Source organism: Pteropus alecto, unplaced genomic scaffold (genome assembly GCF_000325575.1).
Source record: "Pteropus alecto unplaced genomic scaffold, ASM32557v1 scaffold50, whole genome shotgun sequence".
NCBI lineage: Eukaryota > Metazoa > Chordata > Mammalia > Chiroptera > Pteropodidae > Pteropus > Pteropus alecto.
Genome location: NW_006431918.1, coordinates 12466324 through 12479368, shown reverse-complemented (window position 1 = coordinate 12479368; position 13045 = coordinate 12466324). Strand labels below are relative to the sequence as shown.

Genomic DNA, 13045 nt, shown 5'->3' with positions numbered 1-13045 from the left:
GGCTCAACTCTGAATACAGTAAGGACAGGTGGGCTCAGTGGATGGAAATTACTAAGAGGATACACGGGTATACATGCGAACATGCAGGCATACACATGCACATCAAGGTAGGGGAATTCTTGCTAAATGACTTCAGAGGATTTTCGCTGAAGGCAGGCCAGGGTGATCAGATATCACCCGGAGGGTTGTGGGGACCAAGGAATTTGGACAGACATTGAGGATGATCAGGTACCAAGGGTGGAAGATTCTCTCTAAACTGACTTAGCAAGACTCTTGCTAAAACTGGACTCTGAAAGGAAGGACACAAAAGCCACAGGATGAGGCCTCTTCGAAAAGGGGCCTCAGAGGAACCTGACTGAAGTTTGGTCATGGAGGAGCCTTGGTCATATCTCCATCCCACACATAGGGAATGGGTTTGCCAGGGGAAAATCACGACTTTCTCTTTTGGGTCTCAATGACCTGTCTCCCGGGACATGCCATCGACAAGCTCGACTCTTCTGCATCCTCCTAGTGGGAAAGGGGCCCTGCCTCGGGCGGGAGCTGGGTCTCAAAGCGACTCGGTTGCTTTCTGATCCCGAGTCCCAGATTGGAGAAGAGCTTTGGGAATGACGTGGGGGAATGACACGAGGGCTTCCGGGCTCAGCCCAAGGCAGCGTGTGGGGGCTCGGCCTTTCTTGATTTTGTCTTTTCCCTCTCTTCCTCAGCTGCTGGTGGCTGCGGGGGAGTGCGGGGAGCTGATCAGTCAACTCTGGGAGGACCAGGAGGGTGTGGGGCTGCTCTCCACTGTGTGCCAGGCCTTGATCTACTGGGGCTTGGTAAGTGATGAGTGATGCCTGAGGGGACAAACGAGGAAAGAGCGGGGGACAAGTGAGCAAGGCCAGCCATTCGCAGCCTCTGAACTGCTGGTTGGCAGACCCCAGGGAGGTGAAGCTCTGTGAGTTTAGGGGACCCTCAGCCCACCATGGGTTCTGAGAAGTGTCCACGTTACTTTGTCTGCCATCTTAGTTCTGTTTAGGGTTTTGCTACTTTGGAGGCCACTGGTATTGGAAAGTGGGAAAGAAAATATGCTGATCATCTCAACTTCATCTTAGTCCCAGACTTTGAAGTGTCAGGTAACAGGCAGCCTTGAGGTGGGACAACTAAGCAGAGAGCTCTCTCGAGACAGGCAGAGGGTGGGTAGAGACAATGTGCTTCTGAGTCTCAGTCCTGGCACTGCACCCCATGACCGCAGGCTAACCGCGTGCCACCATCGAGGGCAGCAGGTGAAGAAGAGGGGCTGACGCCTACTATGAGAACGTTTCATGTTTACATCTCTCATCTCATCAACCACCACAAAACTTCTCCATCAAGTATTAACATCCTCACTTTAGGTCTCAGGAAATTGGGATGTGGAGAGGTCAACTTTGCCCTAAATCACACATTGCTAAGTGGCTGAGCCAGGATCCCAGCCCTGATCCCTCTGGTTGTCAAGCCCAGGGCCAGCATTCTCAGCCGAGGTACAATGAGGATGGTTTTGTCCTCCGCTTTCAATGCCATGGTGAGAAGCACACAAAAGAACTCCCAGGGTGTGTCTTTGGGATCCAGAGTAGAGTGCTATGCATAAGGGTTTCTCAGCACCCCTCATTGATTCTGAGCAGAAGACATCCCCACTCTCAAATCCTGATGGTCTCTAAAGCAGGAGCTCCCTGGAGAAAAGCAAGCAGACCAAGAATGAGCCAGAAGGAAGGCTCGGAAGAGGAGTGGGCTGTGGAGAGACCTGGGGGCCCTCGCCTGTTCCCAGATGACACTGGGGGCTTGGTGTCCTGTCGCCTGAATGGCAGCCACCTCACTCTCATAGACCCGAGTCCTTTCCTACCTTCATCCGGACACTTAACCACTTGCAGGCCATGAAGGCGCACACACACATGCACACACACATGCACACACACACGCACATGCACACACACATGCACACACGCACATGCACACACACGCACACACATGCACACGCATGCACACGCATGCACACACAAATACACGCGCACATGCATGCACGCAAGCACACACACACGTACATATTCCTTAGAAGGCTCACAATCTCTAAAATCCATTATTCGGAAAAAGCAAGAATTAGGCCTAAATCTGTTGGCTCCCAAGTTCACTCTACCTATCGAAATTAGATCTTATTTCGTGACATTCCTGGGAAGGGTTTTGCCTACCCTACTCTTTGTGTGGCCTCTGTGGGTCAGAATCAGCAGAGTTTCTGGGCACCGTTAATCCCTAAATGTCCCACCCCACACATCCCTCCCCGCCCCCAGCTAGACCACGTTTCACAATGCACTGTCCACCTCCCAAAAGTGGACCCAACCTCCATTTAACCCGCTCTGTCACTGTCACAAATATCATTACCCTTATACCCAGGCCTGGCTGAGACCTTAACCGAAAATGCATGGATGGCCATGGGCGAACTGCAGGGCAAACAAAACACGACAGGCCGCACACCGAGGAGACAGCTGAGGTGGAGGGACAAGCTTCTCCAGGGAAGAGACCAGGGCTCTCCAGACGTTAGCCCTCACCTCATCTTTAATTTCAGACGCCACTGTTCTTCCTTCCTAATTATTGCTCTATTTCTTTGGCCACTTGACTAGACAGAATCAGTGAGCTCTTGGAGATGATTTTAGAGTACCTCCAAGCCCCTGGGGCTGGGCTGCTTTGTGTTTCCCCAAAATTCATATGCTGAAGCCCTAAATCCCCACATTTGGAGACAGGGCCTTTTAAGAGGTAAGTAAGTTAAAATAAAGTCCTATGGGTGGGTCCTGACCCAATCTGACTGGTGCCCCTATAAGAAGAGGGGACGAGGAGACAGAAGGGAGACCACGTGGAGACACAGGAAAAGACAGCCATCTGCAAGCCAAGGAGAGAGGCCTCAGAAGAAACCGACCCTGCTGACACCTGATCTCGGACTTCCAGCCTACGGGACGGTGAGAAAATAACACCGATTATTTAAGCCTTCCAGTCTATGGTAATTTATTACGGCAGCCGAACAGAATGATGCACCCCCAATGCATGGACAACTCAGGACATACAGCCCACCATGCAAGGAAACGGGGCTGCCGGGGGGAGCCTGGAGGATGCTATTGACCAGTGGGCTCTGTGAGGGCAGGGGCACCATCTTCCTTATATCCTGTTAGAGCCCCAGATGCCTGAGCAGAAGTGAGGCTTCGTCTTCCAAAAAACTTTCATGTTAACTACAGAGTAGAGCCCTAAATGACCCCATGTTAACTACAGAGTAGAGGCCAGAAACTGCTCAGAAACGCCTGGGACATGATACATCCATCCGTGGGGGCAAATGATGCATTACAAATGGGGGTGTGACTGATGCAGAGTGCAGAGGTCAGGACTCCTCAGAGCCTTTAGGAGCCATCAGGGGAAGTTCTTTGGGGGCAGGTGAGCTGTAAAAAGTTAGACAGAAGGCCTTGGAGGCATGGGACGTGGGGATGGAAAACTAGGAAGGGAGATGGTTCCAGTGAGGGAAGCAAGCTGGCTGGGAGCACCAGGTAGCCTGTGGATTTCCTAAACTTGAACCAGGGATGCAAAGAGAGAAGGTAGGGGACCAAGTCAGATAAGAAATGGGGAAAATGTGCAGGGTGCCAAGAAGGAAGAGCAAGCAGAGTAGGAGGGTAAGGTCAACGAGGGCTTGAAGCTTGAGCTCTCAGAACAGAAGGAACCGCGGCTCCCTGGGATGGCCTTTGGTCTGCAGGCTCGCACGGAGCAGGGGCAGCCGGCCTCGGTTTGAACACGTGGAGGGGAGAGCAGTTCTCCTGGGTTCCGATCCTGGCTCTGCCCTGGGCTCTCCGTATGGCCCTGAGCTGGTCACGAGGTGAGCTGCTGCTTCCAGCCCCCGCACGTCTGGTCTCAGTGGTACCTGGGTGTCCTCTGGCTCCTCCATACTCAGGCTCTGCTCCTGGTGACAGGGTTCACTGCTTTCCTAGGGCTGCATCCCATCTCCTGCATCCAGGAGCATCCTTTATATGAACTAGGCCTACAGTACCTTTCAGCCTGGTCCAAGTTGTGCCCTTTAAATTGCTCAGAGGAAACCTCTGTTCCAGGACAGGCCCTCGTATTCCAGGGAGCCCCCACCACGGCCTCCTGGTCTTCTCCATGCAGACCACCCTGATCCACATAATGCCCTGCTTTCAACACTACTTCGGGCCTGTAGGCCTTTCGTCAGCTTGCAGCCCCTTCCTGCCCGCCCCCTGGCTTGCTAGTGTTCCTTTTGAAAATGCATGTGCTCTCCTGGGACTGGCAAGATGTCACCCCTTTTCCGGGACAGCCCCAGTCCCTAACACTCCAGCCTCTCACCCTATTATCTGTCCCCGTGTCCCAACAATCAGGCAGTTCAGTGTTTAAATCCACGATCCCAAACTGCTTCTCTCCAAGCCCTTCCTGGGACCCTGTGCTTCTGTCCCCAGCAACTAGCAGGGAGGTGGGATGCGAGTCCCACCTGCCCTACCAGATTGTGGGCTCAGGGGCGCCCAGTCCTGCTCCTCTAAGGGTTAACAGACTCGAGAGCCAGCAAGGCCAGGATAGGAAGCTGGTTCCGGAAAGGGGAAGGATATCTTGCTTTTTATCCGGGTGACAATGCTGAAAGTGAGCCAGTTGGAGGAGGGGCTGGAGGCCGAAAAACAACCACCCCCAAATAAAATTATGAATGGGCCAACTCCACAACAATGCGTGAAGTTTGTGGGGAGAGGGGGAGCAGCGGGCCTGTTGACAAGCAGCAAGGTCACGGCTCACCCCCCCGCCCCCCCCACCCGCCAGCACCGTAAACAAGGGCTCACAATGCCCTTCTTTCCTCCAAGAGCTAGCTCCTCTCTTGGCTCTTGTCCCCTGGGTCCAGGCCTGCCCTGTCCCTCATCCTTGCAGGAGTCAGTCACTGAAAAGCCACCACTGCTTCCTCAGGGAAAAGCCCAGCCTTTTGTGAGCTCTTACTTCCTCCTCCTATGGGAACTGCTCCTGGGCCTATGACATCTGCTTCAAGGCGTCTTTCTCAGGGGGCCCAAGGTGGGAAAAGAGGAGGGCTGCTGGCTGCAGGGCAGGGGGGCTGCAACCTGTCCGGGGCTGGAATTGTCATCACAGGCCTGGGGAGGGAGAACAATGAGGGGACCCCCGGGCCCCCCCCGCCCCCGCAGGGTAGATGCTGGTGGGAGCTTCCTCTCCCACAAGCCTGCTCTTTTGTGTGTGTGTATGTGTATGTGTTTATTGGGGGGTCAGGGGAATTCTTTTGTTTGCTTTTGTTTCCCTTTTTTTTTTTTTTGGTTTGGCCTTTGGCTAGCCCCAGGCTCCAGCAGTGTGGAAGGGCAGCGTCGCCAGCAGAGAGGGGCCCGAGAGCTTTCAGGAGCCGAGAGGGGTCGTCATGGATATGGCATGGGGATGATGGGTTCGTGGAGAGAGTTTGTGAGGCGAGGAGAGTAAGATGCTGGGGCGTGATCGCCAGGTGCGTTTCTGTCTGCTCTCCGTGGCTGGCAAAAATTCATCCCACAACACCCAAGGAAGCCCAGAAAAGTCACTCCTCATGGGAGGGAAACTGCTTTGACTTTGGTTCTCCAAGGTGGGACTCTGGGCGCTGGAGGCTCAGCTGTACGCAGAGAGCTCCATTCTCTAGAAGAATTCTTAGCTCCCAGGAGAGGTGGCAGGAGTCAGCGGGGGAGCGAGCTGCCTCTGGCCACGAAGCTCAGCCTGACTGCAGACCTGCGAATTCGGGCCAGTGTTCTATGCAAACTGAGACCTGTGTGGTTGCCAGAGTGGGTGGCCACACCCTCTTGAGCTCATATCTGAGAGGATCGCAGATAAATAACTAGGAAGGCGGAGGGAATAGCCCACTTGGAGAACGATTCGGAAAGATTTCCCCGGAGTCATCTTGAAAAAAACGGAGTGGAAGACCTCGACTCCATCGGCCAAGTTCCCGCAGCTTCTGGGAACACCGCAGGTCGGCTTCCAGAGCAGCAGTTCTCAGCCCCGGTCGCCTGGGAGACTCAGGTGAGAGTAAAACGCAATGTCAGATGGCCACTCTGGGAAACAGTTTGGCAGCTGTTTCTTGTGCAACTGAACTTGCAATGACCACGTGACCCAGCTCTTATACTCCACTTATCCCAGGAAAATGAAAGCTTAATTCACAGGAAAACCTGCACATCAACGCTCCCAGGAGCTTTATTAGTAATGGCCCCAAACTGGAAACAACTCAGACGCCCTCTCATGGGTGAATGGTTAAACACACGTGGTACATCCACACCGCAGGAGACCCTCGGCGACAAGAGCAATGAATTATCAATACACGACACAACTTAGAGGGAGCTGAAGGAATTATGCTGAGTAAAGGAAGCCAATCTCAAAAGGTCATAGTGTTAGGCAGCTAGTCAGACATGAGCAACAGGGAGCAAAGAAATAGGGGCCCAGCCTAGAGGCCGCCCAAAGAGCACCCCAATGGTAGTAGAATTCTGGGTACGCACATGCGTACTGGGCAAAGAGTTATATAGTAGCCAAGTGTCAATCAAAATGGCCTCACTTGCCAATCACCTAGGAATGCCTTTGGGACCACCCCATGACAGCCCAAATATGAGGCAGACATTCCCACTGCTACAACTTTTTTTGACCCTTCTGGGCTCTCTTTTTTAGTGGCCTTTTTGTTGGTTACAGCGCTGGGACCATGTGCCTTCTTGGGGTCTCCTCTGTCTTTCTAAAATATACTTTTAATAAAACTATTAAATCTCAATGACCTGTGATTCTCCACGGTGTCATCTGAGGAAGAACCGAGGGAAGATACTAACTACCCTTCTGCGCCGTCCTCATCCCTCTCCCTCCTCCTGCCGCTGGGGCGACACCGAACTCCGAAAGGCCGCAATGGTGACGACGGAACGTCTGATTCCACTTATAGACCATTCTTGAAATAGTCAAATTATAGAGAAGGAGAAGAGATTCGTGGTTGCCAGGGCCAGGAATACGGTTGGTGGGTGAGGCTTTGGGGGGTGGTGGTCACACAAATCTACACGCGGGCTGTCGTGGCACAGAGCTACATACGTGCACACCCAAGTGCACGTACAACTTGTGAAGTCTGAAGTTTGGTGGGTTGTACCAACGTCGGCATCTGGGTGTTGACGTTGTACAGCAGTCACATGTCACGTTGTCATCGGGGAGGACCTGGGTGCAGGGTACACAGGATCTCTGCATTATTTCACAACGTTCTAAGAATTTATAATTGTTTCAAAATAAAAAGTAAAAACCACAATCAAAAAAGGAAACATTCTGGGCTTCAGCCCTAAGATCGAGTCAGACTCTTGTCAAGTATGCACGTGAGACAAGGTCAAGACCTAATACAATGAGCCACTGGTCGTCAGAGAGCTTAATCTGTACAGAGACAGAGAAAAGAACAAGCCAGGGGTGTCATGTCTCCGTGAGTCCTGTGTCACACAGCAGAGGGGACAACATGGAGACACACGGGGCCGATGACGACAACAGGGTGTGTGGCACAGCCTCATGGCAGCCCCCTCCCCCGCCCCCAGGCTCCCATCCCCTCGTGTTCTGGACCACCACAAGCTGTCCTTGGATGAGCTTTGCCTCACATCTTTGCTGCATGGCCCGTGTGGGTCCATGTAAGTTTCCGGGGCACACGGCAGAGCCCGTTCCCTACTACTCTCTCAGTGTGGGCCTGGGCACCGATAGGTTGAAAAGCCTCCCTGTAACTCTGCTAGGAAGCTGGAGTCAGAAACCCAGGTCTAGCTCTGCAGGCGGAGGAGCCAGATGTTCACGTCTGATTCTGCCAGTGGCTCACCCTCAGGCAATCCAGCTGCTCTGGTTGACCTCAGTTTCCTCGCCTGTGAAAGTCGGGATGGCCAGCCCTCAAGGGAAAGCCACTGCTTGTAGGATTTGGGACCTGCTTCCCGGGACACTCCAGCACCTACTGTTATGAGCACAGCCTCCCTATTGCCAGAGACGTGCGAAGGACACGCAAAAGGCACATTCAAAGGCCATGGGTCCCAGTGAGGCTTTCTCCAGGTCGTGAACAGGAAAATGAAAAAGCGTGAAGAGAGGGAGTTCTTTGGAGAGAACAAGGCACCTGCTAAAATATGCCACGGCAGTGCGTCCACACATGGAGACTTCTAGAGTGAGTCCTTTCTCAGGCTAGAGAGTCTTTTGCACATACCATCCATGGGTCTGAGGAAGAACACACGTCTTCACTTGCACATGGAAATAAAGCAGAACGATGTCCCAGACCCTAGCTCGTTCATTTGCTCATTCAATTAATTGTTCGTTCATTCGTTGTACCCACAAATATTTTTAAAGTGTTTCAATTGTTTGGCGCTGCTGAAATCAACTTTCAACTTCTCATTTGGAACTGCATGCTTAGGCTTGAACTCTGGGCCTTCTAGAAAACCCCAGATACTTGGTATTAGTGATCAGGGCCCGAAACATAAGGAAGTAACCCAGGGCAAAAACAAGGCTGGGGGCTCAGTGAGGCGGAATGGGAGACGGCCTGGGAAGAGCTAGTTCATGCGCCTGTAGCCCAAATTTCTGTGCTCGGCTGGGGCAATGCCTTCCGTGTGCCCGTGACAGATGGCTGCATCTGCCTGTGCTGTCTCTGGGTTGTTCACAAGCATTATGTGGAGAAAGGCTTTCCAGGGTCTTAAAAGTCTAGGGACGTTCAGGTCTGCCAGATCAAACAGGAGTCTTTTCTATGGGACTTGCTAGAAGCTTTGCTGTCCCAACATGCATTGCGTATCCCCAAGGTGGAGATACAGTCGGGGAGGCTTCTCAAGCCAACCTGAACACACGAGGCCTGTGGAACACGCTTTGGGAAACGCTATCTGATGCTAACAACCGCTTCTGCTGGAACAGGGAAGCTGACTCTGGGCTCCAGGAGAGGCCAGGCTCATGCCAAGAATAGACAGGCCAGGCAGCCAGGTGAGGGGCAGGGGACAGATAACAGAGGGAAGAGAGTCAACTGGGAAATTCTCGTAGGATTTGGGGCAAGTGACCTAAAAGCTAAAGAGGGACATTCTGTCTCCTTTAGAGGAAGAGGCTGTACTTGTCCCTGGGGCCTGGGAACTTGGGGACAAGTATGAGACTGAAAGGCCGGCTTAGAGGAAAGGTCAACTCCAGAGAACCGGAAAAGGAGCGTAAGTGTCGCATCTGTTGGAAACAAAGATCCCAGTAAGAGAAGGGGCAGCTCTGGAGTAGCCCCCGGGCCTTCCCCAGCGGAGGGAGCTTCTAGACCCTCAACCCAGGCGGCAGGAGGCCTGACTCACCAATCTGAACCAGAATCCTGCCCCGCTTGTAAGCGGCAGTCTCCTCGGCCCTGGCAGCCAACCGCGAACATCTGCCACCTGGTGGCAGAGAAAAATGCTGCCTGACAATGGATTTGCACTCTGGGGATAAACATTTTCACAGATTCCATGTGGTTTAATTGAATCTTATTTAATGCAAGGCATCTGCTGCGTAATTCTGAGCCGCTGATCTGTTCCAGCCGATAACATCAGCACATTTGGAAAGAGCAGTGCTTTCTCCCAGAGCTCCGCGGCCCTGTTCCAGGACCAATCATCCTTCTGCCTTCAGGCCGTGGGAAACCTAGGGTTCCAAAAGACCCCCAGGAGGGGGCAGAGCCGGGAGTCCCGGACCCAAGCTCCCTCACCAATTCTGGGGCCCACTCACGGAGGACCTCATGTCTTTGGTGTGCTCCAAAGCCCTCCCAGGGGGTGAATATAATAAGCTCTTGACACAGATGTCTGAGCTAGGGGAAGCGCTTCTTGGCTCTGGGCTCTCTTCTTGAAAATTCCCCAGTTATTGTGGAACTCTTAAAGCATATTTCCGCCGTGGGATGGTAGGAGACTTGAACTCTCTTCAAGGTTTTAGTAGTCTGGGTTTTAGTTTCAGTTCCTGGCCAGCGTACTGGGGGCCGCTGTCCCTGGTTTTGCCACTGGTGAAAGGCCACAGCATGACAGTCTAGCCAGCGAGGGGACTTGCCTCTTACCTGCCTCGCTGGACCTCGGAGAAGCGTCACCTCCTCCAAGCCCCCATCACTGTGCCGTAACCAACAGTATTTCATTCATTCGCTCTTACATGCCAGGGTTCCAGGTAAGTCCAGCACTTATTTCCTCCTGGAGTTGGGATGGGCAGAAATCGCTTGCTCTTAGGGACCCTTTCTCAAGTTTCTCGGGGTTCAGTTCAGCTGTGGGGTCTGCTGTGCCGGGCTGCAGCTGCGGCCTGACCACAGTGGGGACAGGACCCTCTGGCTGAAGGAGGCTTGCAGAGGTGGCCCTTTGGGTCCCGGGTGCCTGGCAGAGGCCGAGCCTCTGTCTGTGGGAATCCTAATGTTGCATTCAGAGGCTCCAGTGAGTAAGCTCAGGGAGGTTGGTGTGCAAAAGCTGTCTGAGTTTAGGTCCTTAGCTTAGGTCCTTCTCTAGGTCAGGGCAAAAGTCTTTTCAACCAGATTCTGTGCCTTCTGTGAGGCAATGAGCCTGAATTCTTCTAGCCTGTGGAGAACAGCTCTTAGAAATGAGTGGAATTGGGGAAGGGACGGACACAGTAAGACTTACCTTTAGCGAGTCAAGGAGGGAATCGGACTGACCTGTGGCAGGGCTCCACGGAACCGGAGAAGGTTCTGGAACGTGAGGTTAGCTAGGATCTAACTCCTGAATCCTGGTGGGGACCCTAGAATCTGGCTTGCAGCTCTAGAGGTCTTGAGAAACATCAGGGTGGGACTAGGTATGGTCCTTAATTCTGAAAATTTTAATCTCAGCCAGGAACTCCCATAGCAACTTGCAGGGGGTGCCCTTCACCTAGCTGGGGTTCTGCAAAAGTGTGATGACATTTTAGATAGATTTCAACAGAATTTAATGAGTCCAGAAATTTCCCAAAAATGTAAGCTTTTCTGCTCATCCTGCCTGCCTTTATTTTACATATATTATTTTATTTTCTGTGCCTGGTTGTGGTTGGGGGCGGGTTGGCTAAGAGCAAAGAGAAGATTTAAAAGGTCATGGAAATAGACTGAGGAGTCACTAATGGAATCCAGTCAATGGAGACCTCAGCCGGGGCCGGGGCCTCTTCCAAACGTGTGGATGTGCTTCTTTAAGACATGCATGAAGGCACTCAGAATAGCAAGGTGTTCAACTCCGTTAACCGCTGGCTGTCCTCAAGAACGGGGCAAGGGGAAGGGTGGCCAGGGAAAGCTGCTCTCGTGTTGGGGTGCAGGGCGTCTGCTTCCGGCCTGGCTGGCTCTCCTTCCCTGTCTCAAGGAATTGTCTTCTCCTCTGCTCAGAAATCTAGATTACTATCTTGCCCCGCCAACTCTCGTCCAGTCCATCATCAAGTCCCACCAATTTGGCCTCCGAACGAGCTCCTGCACCTATCAAGTTCTCCTCCCGCCTTCCCCTGCCACCCACCCACCTGCCCACCTAAGCCGCTGACCTCGCCTCTGCCCTGGACCACATCGCAGCACCCGACTGACCCACAGGCATCCACTCTACTCCACTCCCAAACCTTCTCCCTGCTGTAGTCACAGAGGCCTCCCCAAAATGCACATTCGACCACACCGCCCACTGCTAAACTCCACATGTGGCTCCCTGGCTCATAAGAGAAGGCCAAAACTCAGTGCCACAGCCTCCTTGGCCCTGCCTGCTCTGCCCTTGCCCAGCAACCGGCCTTGTCGCCACTGTGGGGTCTGCTGTGCCAGGCTGCAGCTGTGGGCTGACCACAGAGGGGACAGGATCCTCTGGTCAGTTTGGGAGACGGCAGACAGCTGTGGGTCTGAATTCTGACTCTGTCACTTATTAGCTGTGTGACCACCTGTCTGAGACTCAGTTTTCTTACTTTTGAATGAGTATAAAGGGACCACCACGAACAGCTCAGGCAGAAAGGTGAGGGAGGGGGAGGTGTCTGCTCCAGTCCAGAAGTCTAATTTCAAATTTAGAAAGCAGAAAGGAGCAGAGGCCTCAGAAAGGAGCCCCTGGGCGTCTTGAATGAGAAAGGACCATGTTGTAATGTGGCTCTGGAACCCCCAGTGTCCACACTCCGGGGAGGCAGATGTGCTTGGAATGGCCTGTCTTCCCTAAAAGATCTGGGGGCAACACAGCCTTTTGTTATAAAAACCATCATATGCATATATATATATATATACACATATATATGCATATATATATGTGTGTGTTACGCCAGAGCTCCCATATATATATATGGGAGCTCTGGCGTAACACACTCATTTCACGTGCATTGTGAGCTAAAAGTGCAGACTTCCAAGAAATTTCTCGCTTGCGGCAAATGCACAGGCTTCCTAGTGCCTTGGGGCTCTATAGAGAATGTTCAGTCATCTGCAGGTACTTGGGTACAGAAGTTTGAGAAGCACTGAGTCCCATTGAGCTCCTTGGGGTACGAACTATGTCTCATTCCTCTCTGTATCCTCATGCTGAATTCAGGGCCACCCACAGACAGCATGCCCAGGGATGCTTTGGCCTACCCTTTTATCGTACCATCCGCCCGTCCATCCTTGACGAGGAAGAAGCCAAAATGGCAGCCTTCACCTGGTAGAAAGAGGTCAGTTTGGGGAGACTGCAGAGAGCTGTGTGTCTGAATTATGACTCTGTCACTTATTAAGTGTGTGATCACCTCTCTGAGACTCAGTTTTCTTAATTTTGAAGGAGTATACAGGGACCACCATGACCAGCTCAGGCAGAAAGCTGAGGGAGGGGGAGGTGTCTGCTCCAGTCCAGAAGTCTGATTTCAACTTTAGAAAGCAGGAAGGAGCCACTGGGCCTCTTGGATGAGAAGGGATCATGTTGAAATGTGGCCCTGGGACCACTGTGCCCACACTCTGGGGAGGCGGATGTGCTTGGAACGGCCTGTCTTCCCTAAAAGATCTGGGGCCAACACAGCCTTTTCTTATAAAAACCGTATGTGTATGTATATCTATGTATCTGTATCTATATCTAGATATAGATATACATAATATATATATTTATGTATATCCATAAGTATATATCCATATCTATTTATATATGTCCATAAATATATATCACTA

General features: G+C 52.4%; 1 protein-coding gene across 1 annotated transcript in view; it reads left to right on the top strand.

The window, feature by feature from the left end:
- Positions 1-13045, top strand: part of RP1L1 (RP1 like 1) — a 49440-nt gene that overhangs the window by 35942 nt on the left and 453 nt on the right. The window contains exon 5 of the mRNA XM_006906352.2: positions 705-815. Within this exon, the coding sequence (XP_006906414.2) occupies positions 705-815 (111 nt within the window). The remainder of the gene's footprint in view (positions 1-704; positions 816-13045) is intronic.